This window comes from Calliopsis andreniformis, chromosome 8, assembly GCF_051401765.1.
Source record: "Calliopsis andreniformis isolate RMS-2024a chromosome 8, iyCalAndr_principal, whole genome shotgun sequence".
NCBI lineage: Eukaryota > Metazoa > Arthropoda > Insecta > Hymenoptera > Andrenidae > Calliopsis > Calliopsis andreniformis.
Window position 1 is genome coordinate 754,983 of NC_135069.1, and position 18,887 is coordinate 773,869.

General features: G+C 53.2%; 1 protein-coding gene across 4 annotated transcripts in view; it reads left to right on the plus strand.

Annotated features, from left to right (window-relative positions):
- Dac (dachshund family transcription factor) overlaps positions 1 to 18,887 on the plus strand; it is a 122,625-nt gene that overhangs the window by 70,175 nt on the left and 33,563 nt on the right. For all 4 annotated transcript variants that reach the window (XM_076383251.1, XM_076383254.1, XM_076383253.1 and 1 more), the window contains 3 exons: positions 6,441 to 6,517; positions 8,162 to 8,332; positions 11,095 to 11,319. In XM_076383251.1, coding sequence (XP_076239366.1) covers positions 6,441 to 6,517; positions 8,162 to 8,332; positions 11,095 to 11,319 — 473 coding nt within the window. The remainder of the gene's footprint in view (positions 1 to 6,440; positions 6,518 to 8,161; positions 8,333 to 11,094; positions 11,320 to 18,887) is intronic.

An 18,887-nucleotide genomic window follows, 5' to 3' on the forward strand; every position in this document is an offset into this window, starting at 1 on the left:
CAACGCTGGTCGGGCAAAGATCGCAAAGCACTTTGAGCCAGAGAAAGGGAGAGAACGCGTAAAAAACATCGAACAAGGGAACGAAACTGGGGTAAAAACGGGAGGATTGCCATTCGGTGGCACGATCCCCGTGGAATCGGTCCATTCGAAACCGCGATAAGCCTCGTCTCGCGCTCTCTCCTTCTCTCCTCTGAACGCAGAAGGGAGTGGAGGCTGGGACCTTTGCTCTCCGAGCGAGCATCGATGGCCCTTAATCGGTCGGGCCACCGCGAAAGTGATTTTTATTTTCCACGAATCTTGATTTATACGCTGAGGCTTTTGGGATTGGATCGGCGTGGCGTGGCATGGCGTGTCGGGGTGGGAGGAGCGCGATCTAAGGCTGCAGTTCGACGCGCATACGCAGCCGTGCGACTGCGGTTGCCACCACGAGGGGTTACCCTCGGCGTTATCTCTCCGTTACGCGTTGGCAGGCATATGGCCGACCAGCTACGGGGGATGCAAGAGCAGCGAACAGCCGGGGGAAACGACGAGGGCTCATAATTTTCAGATTTATGTACAAATGTTTCTGGTTGAAGCGAGCCGAGCCGGCGAGCGGCCGCCTCTCTCGTGGGGAAGATATCTATCGTAAAGTTTCGCGGAATTGAAAAATGCTTTCGAGGCTTTCTCGCTCGTGCGAGGGGGCGAACGTCAGCCCCCGACGACGGGGATGACGTATCGTCCACAAACGCGATCCAGCGAACCACGCGGACGCGCCTATCTTCCCTCGAATAAATGATTTCGCTAACACGTTTTGCTTCTCCTCCCTGCCATCTACGACTTGTTATTAAGGGTCGAGGAAACGTGGCCAGTACGCTCGCATTTTGTTCCTCCCACTCTTTTTCCTCTAATCTGATATCGTGAAAGGTTTAAGAGGGGGCAGAAAAAGTAACGCAAGAAAGAGTTAGATTCGCGAGACTGAAACCGAGGGACTCGTCGAATAAAAACCGCTCTAAACAAACAATTACTCGTCACAGCTGGTCGTCTATGCGTGATGGGCCGCCACGCGAGCAGAGGCGCGAAGCCACGAGGCAAAGTCGTCGCGTTCGTGACTCTTATATCTCGCCTCGATCTATCGGACAGCCTCTCGAGCCGTTCCCTTTTCTCAACGATCGTTCTTTTCCGCGACAGAGAGGTGAGAAGGCTAAATCCATGAAGAAGGTGGGTTCGTTCCTCGTTCGTCATGCTCGCGCTCGTCGCGGCGTGCGCGCGCCAGCTCGAAAGATCGAGCCGGAGAAGTCGTTCGTCTAAACGGCCGGTTATCTGGATAGTCGATCGGCATTGTCTTCCCTCGGCAGCCCCGGAAGCCATTCGGAAGCGAAATAGAGAAGGCGAAGGAGGGCAGGGGAGGAGAGCGAGCGAGGGAGGAAGGAGCGAAAGGCCGCGGTAGTCGACGACAAAGGTAGCGAGCGAGCGCGATACTGAGAAAACAATTTAGCTCGATCAACGTTTCTAGGCGGAATCTCGGGCGTCGTCTAATTAAACCGCTGTCCTGCGCGGATATAAAGTCGGAGGTTATCACCGGCGTCGTATCTGATATCCCCGGCCTGGCTTAATCCGACTGTATTTCCAGGCCGGGCGTTTTAAGCGAGCACTCCTCTCCTCTACGTATTTACGCGTACCGACGCGTGCACGCGTGTACGTGTATATGGAACGAATAGAAACTCGGGTAGTCTCATTTCCTGTCTGCGGGGGTCCCGCAGGGGATACATAATTAGCCGGTTCGCCCGCGCCGCGGCGTGCCAGGGGGAGCACGTAAGGAGACCTTTCGTCGACCGTGTTCGTCCTTCACCCCTCCCGCTCCGTCTCTTTCTCTCTTCTCGAATACTCGAGTATCGATTGCTCGGCAAAATGATCAAGAACTGGGGAGGCGGACGGTGGAATTGAAATGATTTTTCGAGGACAGCCGCGCGAGTGTTGGCTGTTTCTTCCCTGTCGGCAATTTCCCGAACACGGAGCTACGCCCGCCGCTGCTAGCCCCGATCAACTTGACCGCGAGCGTATTAAAGCCTGCTGCAAGATGTACGCCGAGAAATTAATCTCAATCGTCGCCGGGGCCCCGTCATTTATCACGACTCGTTGGGCAAGCTGAGACGGCCGCCACGAGGGCCCGGAATCCACGGATTGATATGAAGTTAGCAACGGTAGTCTGCACCCGATTGTGTCGTGACTGCCGCTGAGATCTATTAGTCAAGGGTGTCTGGCGCGATGCGGGAAATGGAAGAAGAAACCTGCTGGCTCGGAGCGCCAGCACGCGCCCACCTCCCGAGCAGGAGACCAACAGGCTGACAATGAGAGAAAGAGAGAGAGCCAAGCAGAGAGCAGGCGCCGAGAATTCGAAACGGAGATAAAAGGGGCTAGAGCGTAACGTTGATTCACCCTCGGCGTGGAAAGCTCGCGTACGGTGTCATTGTCGTGAGTAGCCGAAAAGATCATTCCCCGAACGACAATGAACTCGCGTAAACGTCGCAATTAACGCGCTACCGTGCCAGAGGGACGAGGTCTTCCCCTTCCACGGTGGGACTCGCTGAACTTTAAGCGCGTTACCAAATCTGCATAAGTATGGAAGCTGTTCCGTGAAGCTCCGGGGAAAGCATTTACGGCTGAAATTCACTTCACTAATCCACCGGCGATAATGTCCCTACATTTCTCTCGATAATTATCGATGCGTTGAAGCGAATCAAAAGAGAAATGAGAAGAGAAATGAGAAGAGAAAGCGATTGTTCGGCCGCCTTATTCGTCGACATCGATTTGATCGAGGACTAGGAGAAGCAGGAATCTCAGGCATCTGCTGATTGAATCGGCGAGAGGCTCCCCCGAGGAGCGATCGCGCGCCGTTTGATAAATGTTGTCCGTCTGCCGATACGTCGGATAATATTTCCGAGGATCTGGCAGAAATCGAAAAGCCGACCGTGGGTGACAGGATCGAGTGTAATTCGATTCCCGTGGCCCTTTATTCCGAGCGAAGGAACAGCCGTCCTGACAGTCGTCTCGGCTCGGCCACGACCGCCTCCTCTCTCGTCGATCTGCGAAGCAATTTCTGCTCCCCGCCGCCGCCACCACCGTGCCTCTATCTTGAATTATGTTTCTCATATTTTCCCGAGTCTCGCCCGTCGTCTCATTTGTTTGAATTAGCCGCTTCCTTTCCGACCTCGTGCCACGAGCAGGGGGAAATATCGCGGGGATATCCGTATTAACTCCATTTCTGCGGGAGAAACAAAGGATCTCGTCGAAAGTCGTCGACGGCGCGGCGTTTCTACCATCCTTCTAGTAACACGATCGCTCGACGAGCCGTTTCGCTCGTAATTATCGGCGTGCCGTCGAGAAAGTCCGAGGACTGGGGCGAAATAAGGAATATCCATGGTAGGATGAAGGTTCGGTCTGACGGGACTCGTTACGACAGTGGAAAGGAGGAACCCCTTTCGCCTCGGATGTCACAGCGCTGAGGGCGACGTTTTCGGTACCGCGCACTTTGGATCTCGTTACCAGGCCATCCGCGCCACCTTCGCCACCCCCATGGCTCGTTTATTATTTCGACTCGGAGCAGATATTTCGGGGGGTGAATCGAGTCATCCTTCTCGCGACTCGCTTGCTCCCGACCTAACGGAATTGTAACGTAATCGCGCCTCGAGTTCCACAAGCGTGATTAAACTTACAGTGGGGTGCGTTGAAAGGCGTGTGGCTGGTCAATCGTCGACAAAAATGTTGACTGAAATGAAAGTACAATTAAAATACGATACACGATGAGCGAATACGCGATCCGGAAACGCAGTAACCTCTCGGTAGAGAGAATGCTCCTTTGGGCGATCGATAATCGCGGACTTACTCGATTTCGCGATCTAAAATCGGAGGCCGTTTTCTTCGCGTTCGAAATACGCCTCTTAATGAACTCCCGCTGCGCCGGGCAGTCGTTGCCGAGCATCGGGGAGGGAATCCCCGCCGAGAGTTCGTCATTATCGAATCAAAATTAAAGGCAAAGATCTGGAGAAGGGCATCGTTCGTTCGTCTTATTAACCCCGTACATTCTGAAGGACGTTAATGGACGCGTCGAGAATTGATACGGTTCTATCGCTGACAAAGGGTAGGAATTTTTCTTGCATTTGTCGCAATCTTTTTCAGTCTTCTTTTTCGCTTCGTACTAAAAGAGAAGCTATTAATTGCCTCCTATAGAGACTACGTGAGCTATATTGTCTTTATTCGAGGATTTAGCGTGTCAGAGGATCTCGACGAGATCTGCGCGTCGAAACATCGTCTTCCAAGAAACTATACGAGCAGGCTGCAGAAACTGAAAGACGGCGCTCGCTAATTATTCGCGACTACAGGCTGAGCGTTTCCGTATGCTGGAAAGCCGTAGCCGCGCGTAATGAAATCCATGACGTATTAACGCGGTGTAAAGGTTATACTCGGCCGCGTCTAGGTGTCTACTCACGCGAGGTCTGGTAAACGCGCGGATAAATGCACGCGGGTGCGCGTAAACGCGGCACGCAACGTTCAAGCTGAAACCGTGAAAACGTAGACGCGTGCGCGTGCTCACAGCGACGCTCATCGTAATATTCAACTAATTACAAATTTAATAACCCTGCCTCGTTGCCGACTACGACGACGTCTAAAGGAATCGGCCCTCACCCTCGCTCCCGGCCTTTTCGACATTTCCTTCTCTTCGTTTCTCTTCGTGCTTTCCCTGCACGCATCCTTCTCGTCCGAATTCCCCGGATCGGCGAAGAACGATTTGGGGGCGAGGCGAGTTCAGAACGAAGGCGGACCGAGATACTCATCGGCCGTCTTAATCGACTCGTATTACCAATTAAAATTTGATTATCCTCGAAATTAAGTCGTTACGATACCAAATGCGACCGATACGCGTCTATTATTCATTGGCGATGGTTGCCGGGAGGCGAGCCCAAACGTCGTGATTCAATGATGATTATGGTGCTTGTTTAGAAAAATCCAATAGTGGAGGGAGGGTGTTTTACAGTTGAAATTCTAAGAGGATAGGAGGGTGGGTTGGAAGAAAGCGAGAGGAAAAAGAAAAGATCGTTCCGTCCTCTTCGTTCCACTCGGCAGAGCGGCCATAACTCATCGCTCGTAGACGCGCCACCGGTATTTCTCTCCGGTTCTTTGAAAGCATTTTCTCATTAAAAAATTAAGGTTCGAGGGGATAGCCGAAGAGCGAGGAGTAGGCGGGTGACGAGCTCGCGGGTTCGTTCGCGGGGGCGAGTTGAGGAGGAGGCGGTTCGAGAGGCGGGGGATCGGTAAGTGCTCTGCGGCTCCCAGATGCGCCCAATATTATGTTTAATGATATTAACTTCTTACTTAATGGTCCGCGGTTCGATTCGAGGCGCGAAGAGGCGCCCCTCGCGTCCACGCGGAGAGAGTTGCCTGGAAAAAGTATACCCGAGAGAATAATTTGCAAGGAGAGGAAAGGAGCAACGACCGAAGGAGAAGGGGAAAGTCTAATCGGCCAGGAAACACCCATTTCGTTCTCTTTCGGTACGCTCGTTGGAGGATAAATTCGTGAATATGCGGCTGACCTCGACCGTAAACTTCCGCGATAAAAGCCCAGGTATAACACCCCCCTTCCATTCGACCCCACTGTCTTTTCTTCTAATTTTATTTGGGTTATTCGTTCACTCTGCGACGTCATTGTTTCCAAAAAAAAAGTTTTGGCGGGGGGCTCTAGAATCCCAAGCAATGTCACCGAGAACTTTGCTCTCCCTCCCTGTTCGTTGGCTTCCTCTCCCATTACGAACGTTCAGTCGGGTCGTCCCGCGGCAATCAGTGTGCCGGTTTACCTTTGCTTCGGCATTCAGTCGCGAGTGTTAACGATTTCGGCAGTGCTACCGAGTTGACTGGAATCGCGAGAGCCGAACAATGCAGGGGGGCTAGATTAAAAGTTCTGCAGTGCAGGAGCATAAAGCCTCGCTGCTGTTTGCCTTAACGAGCCCACGGCCCCTCGTAAAGCCGAACATTCGAGGAAACCGAAAGGAAATAAAAGGCAGCGCAGGCCTCTGGGAGCCTCGCGACGCTCCCGCGACGCTCCCGCGACTCGAGGAACCGGTAAGAATCGTCGCCTCGTGCCTCGCGAGTATTTAAACCGACTCGGTTTTGTGTCGAATTCGCGAGACGGAATTGGTGTACCTGTCGCGATCGAAGGAAATGAAAGGAAGAAGAGGATGGGTCGCAGCGAGGCACGGCGCGACAAATCGAGGAAAAAAGCGATTCGATTAACGACGATAATCGAACGGAGACCCACACTTATCTTCCTACGCGGTCCCATCGGCCGACGACTAGAATAATTATTTAATTAATGCCCTGCGCGGGCCGAGTCCACCTCCGCTCGGCCGATTTCAATCCTCCGGAATTAATGCTGAAGCTATATCCTTGGTGTGGTTGTCTGGTTGCAGGCTCCGCGAGGAGAGAGGAGACGCCGAGAGGGCACTCGCATTGGACCAAAAACCCAGGGATCTGAGCTCGCACAATGGTAAGATAAATACGCGTACGCTCGTTTACCGTAATTACAGTAATCGGTCGATAATACGCGGCAAATAACGCCGAGTCGTATTATGGGCCCGTGAGTCCTATTACGCGCCGCGCCACGCCGTTCTGTGCACACTCTGTACACCGATGCATCCATCCACTCGATGACCCGTACTCTCGTGACTCGAGGCCTTTGCTAGCGAAAGCTCACAGGTCGAGTAAACCATCCCTTTCAAACTATATCGACGTATGCTCGTAATGCGACAGAAGCAGATATGTAAGTAGAGTCTCTGCATCCTATTCCATCGTAAATCAACTTATTTTCGTATTTTTCTCGTGAGAATGAATAGGAGGTCATTCGCTCGATGAATTCCCATTCATGAACCTCCGATACAACTACTACATCTGATTCAGTTCTTTTTTTACGCGCGTATGCTCTTCGAAGACGCCACAAGAAAAAACTGTGAACACGTTTTTTCTGCTTCGCGGAAGACAGCGTAGTAGAAAAAACCGGTTCACAGATGCGGAGTCTTTCCCTATTGACCACTCGCCGCGTGGACAGTGTCCGCCGTTTTTTGCTGACTCGAGTTTTTTCTATCGCCTCGAACGAGCTCCGGATCGGGTTCCGCGTAGTTCCAAGAAACGCGACAAAACTTTCTCGGATTGTAGAGAATACGTGCACGTGAGACAGCCCAGAGAAGTTTTGACGCATCGCGTCGCGTCGCAGAGATGGACATTTCAAGTTTAAATTTGCGTTTGGTTCGATCTCGAGCAAACTCGGGGTGAAACTGAAAGGCAGGCCACGCAGAAAGATCGTCGATCGCGTCGAGGACGAGTTAACCAAGCGTGCCAGTCCGCTCGGGACCAGTCCTTTCCTCGGTTTCTTTATTTCTCGTCGCTGGTCGAAACGCTGGGCCAGCGTTTAGGAGGCCGAAGAGATTAAGTCCGATATCGAGTTACGGGACACCGCTCGCGGCTCCGCCTTTCTTCTGATTCCCCGTAATATTTTAATCCGTCCGATCGAACCTTTTATCCCGCTGGTGGCGAGCACGCGGTATTCCTTCCCTCTCTTCTCCCTCGTTCGTTCCAATCAGCGACAAACTCGACGTTTCGAGTTCGAATCCGATCGTGTTCCGATCCGATCGAGGGCCCTCCGGAATCGACGGTCCCTGGATCCACTCAGAGATTTCGGTTCAGGGGCGGTCTTCGATCGTGCTTAATCTGCCTAACTGGAAAAGTTAACGACAATAATTCGACGACCCGATACGCGTAGATACGACTCGAAAAGCTCGGAGAATCGCGGAAGACGAGACAAGGAAATACACACGGTTGCCGAGCGATGCGTCATTCCGTTGTGCGTCGCTGACCAAACAGTATCTATCCACGTCAGGATTAAAATGCTAGGGCATGAAATAGGAAGGGGGAGAGGGAGCGGGTAGATATCCGCGGAAAGTGGATGGGTCGGTCTAAGTCAGGCAAACAGAGATGCGCGGAGGCAAATAAAATCCATCAATCGGCATGTCACCAGCAGTCACGTTCTCGTCTTTCGCGGTTATCGCGATGGAATCGCGGCGGAATCGCGGCGGAATCGCGGCGAAGATAAGAAAGAATGCCGAATCGATTGATGAAAGTTTCCTCTTGTTGCCAGGTTCCTCGAATGGCCACAGTCCTGTGCTAAACCTGTCAAAGACGGCGGGAAGCGGAAGCGTGGGCGAGCAGTCCGGAAGCGAGGCCGAGGCGTCGCACCGTTCGCAAGACGACGAAGAGGAGGACGATAACCTGTCGGAGGAGCTGGACGACGACAACGAGAAGGACGAAGGTGAGATTCGCGCGGAACACGCGGCGATCTAGGCGTCGATACGGCCCAGGCCGACGATCGGTCGATCAATTAGGGCCAGGTAGACCGTGACGGTGGATTTGACGTGTGGCCGAAAGTCGAAACGATGTTCCCCCCTTCCGCGGCGCGCATACGTAAAATAATTATATCGAATCGACCGGACAGACCGCGTTTAAAGATGAGTTCCCCGAGACGACTGGTAGGTCAGACCCTCTCATCGATCATCTCGGCTCGGAGCAGAACGACGGTCTGGGATTCGTCTTCTCTATCGCGCCGTCTCGAGAGGAGCCTTCTCGCCTCAGCGGTTGTCAAAACTTGTCCGTCACCGGCGAACGTAGCCTGAAATTTTCGCCACTGTGGCTGGGAATCTTTTACTCAACCATATATCTTCGATGCTTCTTCGTTCTTCCATTTCTTCTTGTCGACACACAGTCGGGATCTAAAGATCGATAGAGCGCGGGAAGATGCTCGATCTCGGGGCGCGATTACATACGAGATTCTCGCGAATGTCGACTCTTAATCGTATCTGATACATAAATTTGATAAAAGGTCTGAATTGTATTACATTCTTGAATAGATACTCTTAGGTGAGTCGAATCTAGGAATTTCATTAAAAATATATGCGCGATGTTTACCGCTCCGTAACGAGAGAATTGTTTTGACATGTGTGGGTGTGTTTGAATGATAATCTGTTGTTTTGTTCCGATCAACCTTGGCGAAGTTTGCGTAGCCACGAAGGAAGCACCACTGGCGCAACAGCCGGTCGTTAGACTCGCGTCTTCGGTATTTAGTTTCGTTTTAATAATGAAAGATGGGCCCAGATAAACATCTTGGTCCGTGGTCGGTGGTGCTATCTTGCCGCCTGTCCCGCGCCCTTCGACGCATCGAAGCGTCATAATCGCGGTGATTTCTAATCGATTCGCCGATTGTCTCAGCGTCGTGCGTTAATTGGTGACTCCAATTAGAGCCCGAGGATGGTCTGCCTCGAATGTGAGAGAGAAGGGGTCTGGGTCGGGCGAGTGGTCCGTGGAGGCACGTCCCAATCGAAGCATGAAATTCCAGGGAGAAGTTGCATCGCGCGAAGCAAACGCAAGGGCCAGCAGCGAGGAGGTGTGCAGGGCAGATTAGAGGAGCGGTGGTGCAACCTCGAATTAGCGGGCCCCTAAATTTCGGGAAAGACACGAGTTAGACGTATAAATTCTGGGGGCTCGTGTACCTCTCTGGGGAGGGAAGAAATCCGTGTCTCGCAGCGTGTCGTGAGCATCGGCTACATCCTACCTACGGTGCTCCTCGCGGTGATCGAAGTAGAACCCCATCGAACGCCCGTGGGAGTGTACACGCCCGTGGAATGCAGTTCTGATTTAATGAGACGCGCCGCTATCTCGCTCCGGTTCCTGGAATCCGATCTACCGCGATTCGGCCGGTACGCTCGACTTCCTGGAGCGTCGGTTCGATCGAGAGCATGCCGAAACGAGCGACGTCGCGAGACTCGCCACCTCGCGCGCGCGTCCCCGCGACTCGTATCTTCGCAAACGGCGCTGGCCCTTGGCCCTTGTCGCAGATAATTGTAATGGGTCCCCATTCCCGTCGGGGAAGAACAGCAACCCTGGCGAACCGGTGGGCAAAGGAGGCGAAAAGAGGCGAAAAGAGGCGAAAAGAGGCGAAAAGAGGCGAAAAGAGAAAACGGAGGGTAGGCAGCGGGCAAGGGAGTAGAGAAGAGAGTCTACTATCAAAAGGTGCCGGCGCGGCAGCATTAAATCGGCCAATGGCAATAAGTAACCGAATGCCGTGGCGTTGTAGGTGCGCGCTGATAATTAAAAGACGATACAATAAAGCACGTATCACTGGCCATAAAGCAGCCGGGGCCAGAGGCACGGTGTGGGCCGTGGACCGCGGAACGGGCTCGATCGGTCGGACGGTCACTTAAGACCAGCGAACCCACGCAGACGTCTTGTCTCGCCACTCCGGACCTCTTCGCCCATAACCATAAGGCATCCTTTATTCTGGCGACCCGGCCGGATCCTTCGATTCCCCGACTCCTTTCCCTCGAACGACGAAAACCATGCTTCCAGGCTAATCGTCGATAGAGCGAGAATAAACGAGACTACTCCCGCCTTTTAGCGTAACTCGTTGGACGACGATCGGCTCGCGAAACGGACAAAAGGAAGAGGTGGATGATATCTTGGAAGGACGAGGCTTGTCCGTTCCTCGAACCACGCGTTCTTCGAGGAATCTCGCGAGGATTTTCCCTCCAAATCCCGCGGCGCGGCGCGGCGCGGCGTCTCGCGCGACGGCCGAGGATAAATCGCGCGGCTGGATGCTGGCGCTGTTTCTCGGTAGGAACGACAATTCGGTGTGTTCGAGGTCCGCTCACCCCGCCACAGGTTCGTACACGGGCTAATCGCGGCCTCGTGCTCCGTCTGCCGTTTAATTCGCGAATTTAATTCGTCTACGGTGACGTTAAATCAGAGACGTGGCGAAGGGGAACAAGTAGTCGTCGCGGGATTACGACTCTGGAACACGCACGCGTTGTAAGTCTTCTCTCCGCCGAACGCGAGAGACCTCCCTCGAACGTTGTTCCATGGTCATCCAACGAAATTTATTGCCAACGCGGCCTCGTTTTCGCATAACGACGCGAACGAGAAATCTTGAGCTAAATAAGCTCGTAAACGATCTTGCCTCGACGTATCCGACAGATGAAAGACTCCGCTGCGTCTCTCTAACAATCGTTTCTGCTGTTTCAGATTTGTCAGACGTGCCGGAGAATCTGCCGCTAGCTGCGCCTGGATCGGAAAGTCCTCAGGCCCTGAACTACTCGCAGATCGCCTCCGCGGCTGTGGCCGTCTCTCAGGGCGGGCAAGATCCCTCGGTCTCGAGTACGGAGACCCTGCTCAGGAATATTCAGGGCCTGCTCAAGGTCGCGGCCGACAACGCGAGGCAGCAGGAGAGGCAAATCAACTACGAGAAAGGTTAGTGGCAAGGCTTTCTTCAGACGTTCGAGGCCGCTCTCCACAATTTCATTATCTCCTGCCACTCGCGGAGCCACATTAGCAGACATTAGTCTCCTGCCCGTCGACTTTCCTTTCGTCCTTCCTGCCAGTCTGGCTTCTCCAGTTCCCTCGGTTCTCGCCATTCTCGATTCTGTTCTTCGCAGCCTTCGCGATCGACGGTTCGAGTAGATCTGTCGGGTCACTTCGCGACCTCGACCATTCATTCATCTTGTAACGTTGATCGAGTACAGTACGAAGCGAACGCAGACCCGTGGTAGGTACAATTAGGGAAGCAGGGCATTTGGAGAACTATTATCGGGGTTACTTTAGCGGCGCGCGTTCCTATCCTCTACTCGATTTGCAGCTTTAAATTAACGCGTATCGCAATAGCGATCGCAGCGATCCTCGCTGACGCGACGTTCTGTTTCTTTTCTCTGGTTAACATGAGCGGCCGATTTTCCGCTCAGAGACGAGGATATGCACGCGCTGTCCGCGCGCTCGAACGCGTTGAAGTATCGGCGTTGTAGTCGGTAGATAAGTCGAGCCGCGTTTCGAGTAGGCAACGACCGAACCTAGGTAACGCGATTAACGAGGCCCTGCGAACCGTGGCGGCGCGGCATGGAGCGGCGTGTACGCCTTCTTTCTCATTAAGCGGGTGATAGATCGTACGGCGCGTTATTATTAAACACGTCCGGCTGCCGTTGGATCTCTGATCGCACTAAACAGGGAAACAGGGAAAAGAAGCAAAAGACTTAGAGAACGACGTTCTGCGATGCGATTATGCGCGGTTTATCGTTCATCCGCGATAACTCTCGCGTTCCCGATGCAAATCGCCCAGTCGTTTATTCGTGATCGATTCTTCGCCGGGATCTTCGTTTCTTCTCTGCATAATCGCGCGTATAAGAAGATGCGTTCTGTTCTCCAAGTATCGCCATTTCCTCTCTCTAATTATGATTAACGAGTCATAATCGTCGGAGTATTCGAGCGATTGTGAGCGAACTCGCGCTTTGGCTGTGGGCAAGACACTTTTAGAAACAAGCAGTTCCGTCACCGAACAGGTTTCTTCACTTCCGACGTGGACTATCTTAAGCGAATCTCTGCTGCTATCTCGTATTACCCCATTCGATAGGTTTAATCGAAAACACGGTGATTAGCTTTGAGGCCATCGCGAGTGGTGGCGCAAAGTCGGATCGGTTGGGTGGTTGGAGGAAGCGCCGGCCGCGAGGAGACCGTTCTTTGTTCCGCTCGCGGCCGATTAGGCCAGGAGTTTAACGCGAGAGGACGTAGAAGGGCGGCGCGTGAACGAAGACGAGTTCATCTGAAGCACGACGCGACGTCGAGATCAGACGGCTTAACGGATTCCTCGTGTCCACGTGTGCGCGTATCGAGAAGAAGTTGCGCCCTCCTCGCGAAAAGTTGATCGGCAGCGGAGGAAAAAGGAACGAGACGCAGTCGGATGAAGGGACCGTGCGAGCGCAGAACCGAGGCGACGGAAGGGAGAAAAAAGCTATCACGATCGAGAGGCACGGAGTCGATTGGAGATCGAAGAAAGGAGAAAGAAGAAAGAAGAAAGAAGAAAGAAGAAAGAAGAAAGAAGAAAGGCGAAGGGGTGGTGTGGGAGAGGACGGGATCGGATCAGGACAGGGGGCAGGAGAGGGCCGATTTAATACTCGAACGAGCCAGCAGCTCGTTTTACACCAGATGGTTTTACATACGGCCGCTATCGTATTACCGAGCTCCTTCGTGTGGCTCCGTCCGCGCGTCTTCGCCGCTCGAACCGCGCGGTCTAATACGCGCGGACCCTTCCTCTCGAGATCGTTGCTCCTCTTCCGGGGAATCGGACTGGATCGCGGCTGCGAGGCCGCTTTATTCTACTCGGCCGTTAGCAGAATCGAAGTCGTTAACGCACAGACTTCGTGGTCCAGGAGGGAAACAAGTAGAATAAGAAGGGAACGAAGGGGAGACTCGAAGCGAGAAGCAGCTTCTCCGCCGGTAAGTTACACGCCACGCGGAGAACAATATGAGCTCGCCGGGATCCGCTCGGGAGCCACCGAGGAGAAGCTGCTATCTTCGATGCTCGGCGAGATAAGGGACAGGGGGCGGACGCGAGGGGGCCGTGGGGAGCGCAAAGATTGTGCGCGGCTGCTCGTGTCCACCGGATCCACGGAGAGTCCGTTGGCGGGCCTTAAGCGGCCCGAGAGAGGGCCGAATAGAAAGAGGGGATTGAGTTGTAGCCGCGAGTGGAGGATCTTATGTAGATTCCTTGTAGATCGTGCACCCGATTCGATCGCGATCGGCTACCCGGTACCGGGTTAATTAAAATTGTACGGCCCGGACGTCTTTCTTTCCTTCTCCCTTCCTCTTTCCCCCTAGTCCCTGTCTCTCTCTTTCACCGTCTCACCGCGCGGCAGCTCTCTTTCCTTTTAGCTCGCAGAGGCCGTTTCGTTGGTTCGGAGCAGCACGGTGGCTGCACCGGCCGTCGGCGCATCTCCCCGTAAGCTCCTTCGATTTTTGGCCGCTGCCTGGGAGGCTGCTTACGTGAAATCCTATTACCGCGAGCCACGCCGCGCGACAGCGCAACTACTCTTTCTCTCCTCTCTCCCTCTGTACGAGCCTTTCCGAGGACCAGGATATACGGGAGCTCGGCTACCGAGCTACGCCTCTCGCGAGGTGCGCACTAAGCCACTGCGTCTCGCGCGATGCTCCTTTTTAAAACGAATGCGAAAAACGCAGCTTATCTCTGCGGAAACCGTGGAAACTTTCAATCGAATCGAGTCGAATCGAATCGCATCGAGACGGACTCTCGCAGAGATAAACGTTTTTACGGCTGCTCCATCCCGTTCCACCGAACCGCTCAGGACCCCAGCATCGCTGTTCGGGTTTTATCGCGTCGGATGTTTGCTTTAATTAGCCTGTCCGCATTGTCTTAGATTTAATTAAGAATGGAACCGCTTTATTACCCTGGAAACGGTTCGCCGCGTGACCCTCCTTAGCGCAAGCAGGCTGTTACAAATAACGGGGCGATTCGGCCCTTGGGGATTCCTCGACGAATCGATCTAGAGCGTCGTTCGATACGGCGGGAATCGTTTCTTCGCAGCTTCAGCAGCTCCAGCAGCTCGAGCGACTCCGTTTATTATTTTCATGTCCGATTGACGATTTTGTGGATAATCGTGAGGTCGACTCGAAGATCGTGACTAAGTAAGCATAGAAGAATAGGATCGCTGAACCGTAGGAAGGAAGGGGACCCGCCTGAAATACGAGTGGAGTCACGAGGACGAACGATGAAATCGTAATTCCCGAAGCTCCTCTTACTAGAACCTTGGTCCTGTTCGCGAACAGGCCCTTTTCCTACTCTATTTATAGCGGCCGAGGAGATACCGGTCCAAGACAGCACGGGATCGTGTATGCTTTTTGGATACTCCCATGTTGGGTACTACCAATGCTTACCCCCCTGCGGCGAGGTTTTACATTTGTGTTTATAACTCAGCAGCAATCTAGAGGACGCGCTACAAATTGTCGATCCCGTGTTCGAAGACGATAGACAGAATCTCGTGAAGCCTCTGCAGAAGTTTCGAAGGGGATCCAGAGGGTTCGAGTAACCCGCGCAAGGACGAGACATTCTGGGTGATACCCGCGCGATGCCAGAGAATCGCGAGACCAGTGGAGAACTATCGAGAAGCGTTTGCGATCCGTGAACCCATTGGTCGTGGCCCGGTCGAGGAATTTTCATAACGAGCAGCCAGCCGGTCGGGCGCTGGCTGGTCGAGGCAGAAAAAGGGCGTCCTTAATGGGACACGTTGGCGCCCAGGTCAGGGTGGCCCCAGGTTGTTACTCGTTAATTCCTCCCGCGACGGAGGGCACGCACACCAGCGATTCAGGACTTCGGCTGGTTATTCTCGCGCGAATCCGTGGAAAGCGTAAACGAGCGTGATCCGAAGGTATGCGCTCCAAACGAGATGCACTGCTGTGGCTCCACCCTCTCCGCTCCAGGTCCGGATGCACGGGCCAGAAAAGTAGGAATAAAAACGCGAGACAATACGATGTTGCCGCGGCGCGGTCGATGTCGGTTCCCACCTCGGCCCTCGGGTTGCTTCGAGAACGCGGCCGATTGTCAATTAGAGAAACCACGGGCCGGTCTCTTAGCATAAGGCACCAGGTCCGCGCCGTTCTTTTCGCCGATGGGAAAGAGTCGAGGCCAACGGGGGACCGGCCACGGACCAAGGGGGCAGAATAAACGGGCTTAGAGGCGCACGCACCTCGCGTCTCTTCGGGGTGAGGTTCGTGGAGAGGCTCGTGGAGAGGCTCGTGAAGAGGCTCATGGAGACGCTCGTGGAAAGAGAAACGGCAGAAGGGAATCGAAAGGAACGGAGGACGAAGGTCGACGGTGGTGGTAGCGCACGAGCACGCAGAGAAACGAGGGGGAAGGAATTTAAGAGAGGGGGCCCATGGTGTCGGGGAGGCTAATAAATTATGCCTAACGCGGCAACAACTGCTTGATTATTTATTTAACAATAAAAGGAGTCACGTACTCGGCCGCCGAGTTTCGTCGACCGAGTGCCGTGCACCGTTCTCGCCTCTATTCAGGGATCAATTCCGGTGAAGACAGTCGATCTTTACGAACAGACTTTCCTTTCTCTTCTAGCATGCGTAATCGAAGATTCCTCAATTTTTAGAGGAAACTATGAGAGTGCCGTCACGAGGAATTTGAAAGAAGATTTGCTGACGGCGACGATAAACTGGTGGATCGCGGGTCGCGTCATTTAAATCTTGCATTTAACGATCGCGGGAACATCGATCCTGGTTCTCGATCGTCACCGATCGTTGTCGCCATGGAATTAAGTAACAAAACGAACGGTCGTGCTCGTCTAACGACCTCGCGATTTCCCGGCTGAAAACAAAACGACTGGTTCGCGCCCTGCTCTCTCACATCGACGACGATTATAAACCGAAAATTTACGAGCCCCTAGAAACACGCTGGGAGGAGGAGGAGGAGGAGGAGGAGATTTCTTGCAGATTCTTTTCCTTCCTATCTCCGACCGTCCTGTCCCGAGACTTTGTTGCTTCGCGGATTTTATCGTCGCCGCCGTTTTAACTGTCTCTCTTGGGACTTTGTTGCTCTTCGAGGTCCTTCTTCTTGCGACCTTCGGCCGATCGCTGATTGCTCGTTTCTGTCCCGGCTCGTAGGTAGTTTATTCTACTCGGAGAAAATATCCTTCAGTATCGGCGAGTTAATTGGATAAGGTAGCAACGTCGATAGAGGCTTTTACATCGCGAGTAGGTTTTAAGGTTTAATTTGAGAGAAGTCATCGGCGCAATCTCGAGGTAGACTCTTTTGATCTCTGATAAACGCGTGCAACGAGAAGAGAGATCGACGAGACGATCGAAAGGAAGAAGAACAAAAGTGGTCTGGAGCGAGAGGGAGAGAGAGTGTCACAGGGAGAGGGAGCGAAAGGTAGAAGGAAACTTGACCTACCGCAGTTTTAACTACCGTTCAATTATACAGTTTGCTTTCGGGTCGTCGCACGGGCGAATAAAGCGTGTAATTTACCGGCAATAAAAGAGCAGTGGTAACGGCCACGCGAGAGAGCCGGTCGCGACCGAGCAAAACGGAGAGAAGGAGAGAAGGAGAGAAGGAGCGAAGGAGCGAAGGAGAGAGTCGTGTCGTTAACGACGCCGTTTACTGCCGCAAGGAACAAATATTTTGTTACAACTCCTCGGGGCCGAGCGATTCGATCCACCGACGCTAGAATTGCGTCTCGGCACGCGGCTCCTCCGTGTCTCCGCGACCGGATCCATCGGACGAGGAGGAAGGAATGGACGAGGGAACGTCGCAGGAGGATGGGACGTTAAAGAATCCTGGTTTCGAAAGTGTCATCGAGCCGAGGCGAGAGGTTCTCGCGGAGAGTGTAAAAGCGCCGCGATAATTGGCCCTTAAAGCACGCCCCTCTCAGCTTAATGCATATAATCGCGCACATTATGCGCGCGATGATCCTCGCGACCGGTACCAGTCTGGCTAATTTTCTCTCGCGTGACGTAACAAGACGATTAGATGGAGAAGCGCAAACGAGCGAATAAAGGTAACCATGTCTCGAGATCCTCGACACACTCGTCCTTTGCTCGGGAGGATATTCGTCCGACAGGTGTTTCTTTCTGACTCTTTCGAACCAGACAACATAATCTGAACTCGGCGCTTCTTCGAGTTTCTTTCGACTAGGCGCGCTTCATCCTCGAAACTCTGTTCACATCCAAGTGGGATTTCCCAACTGGATTTGTTGCGTCGAGAGCGATGGTATCGAAAGGGCGTAGGTGCCGCAGAGTATGTATGTCCTGTTACGATTCGTTTAGTTGGCTGTGGAGGTGAACGGTAATCGTTCAGCAACCGGTTATTATGTAGCGTTTTAACGAGAAAGGGACTGATCGCGAATAAATCGTGTCTCGGTGGGGAACGCGCGAAGATGAAGATACCGCGTTCGTTAAACCGATTCTTAATTACGGAGCACAGTGACACGCGAGACAGAAGAGAGGGAGGCCAGCTGTTCTCTGATGGAGAGAAGCCTCGATTTTACAACTTGTGTCGTTTCCGGTGCACGCGATATCGTGATACTTTTACATAAATTACCATTTGAGGCTTGAAATACGATGCATCGAGTACATACCAAGCCGAAAAGCGCAGGGATGTAAGAAACGAAACGGTGACAGGTTTTGTAGGCGATTCGACGCGTCTGAATTGTCAGAGATTTGCTGAGGATGCTTAAAAGCCTTGACGTTGAAGGTAAAATTTGCTGCGCGAGCTGTACTCGATCATTCGCGGGAGGAAATCGCATGGAGAAGGAGAATAGAGCGATGGAGGCGGGGGATCGATCGTTAAGGAGCCAGCCATGGGTCGTCGGAGGTTATTCGATAAATGCTAGTGGAATCTTGCCGCTGAACGGTTTACGATCGCGAACCATTAATGTCTCGTGCTTTGTATGGCCGAGCTAGGCATGCACGCGCGCGTACAGACGGACACACACTCGTAATAATGATAAAGATCCAGCAGGCCGTCTCGCTGAAGTGAGAGAGAAAAGCCGGGGGCGCGAGATCGATTGGTCGTTACGAATTGCGATTACGAGGAGAATCAGTCGTTTCTAGAAGTGTTCGGGCCAGCCTTCCGAGATGTAGATCCCCTAGGGTTCCAACCGGTCTCAGCATTTGTAATCAGAGGAAAAATGAAGATCGTTCGGAGTATGTCGGAGTCGAAGGCGGCGCTATCGTTGGAGCAGCGTGGCGGTTTCTAAGCAGTCGTGCAATAACTCGGCAAGATATCCCCGCGAGGCCTGTTCCCGAAGGAAGGAAGGATTATCTAGAAACGCGAAAACGCTCTCCACCGTATCTCCGGTCGACTTGGAGCGACGAACGTGGCCACCGAAGTCCCGCGATCCTCCACAGCCCAAAGATATCGAAACTATTCACCTACGATCGTGTTCGTTCTTTATCCAATTGTCTCTGTAGTGGAGCTCTTGGAGTACTCAAACGAATCTACTTTGCGACGCGTCGGGAGGGATTTA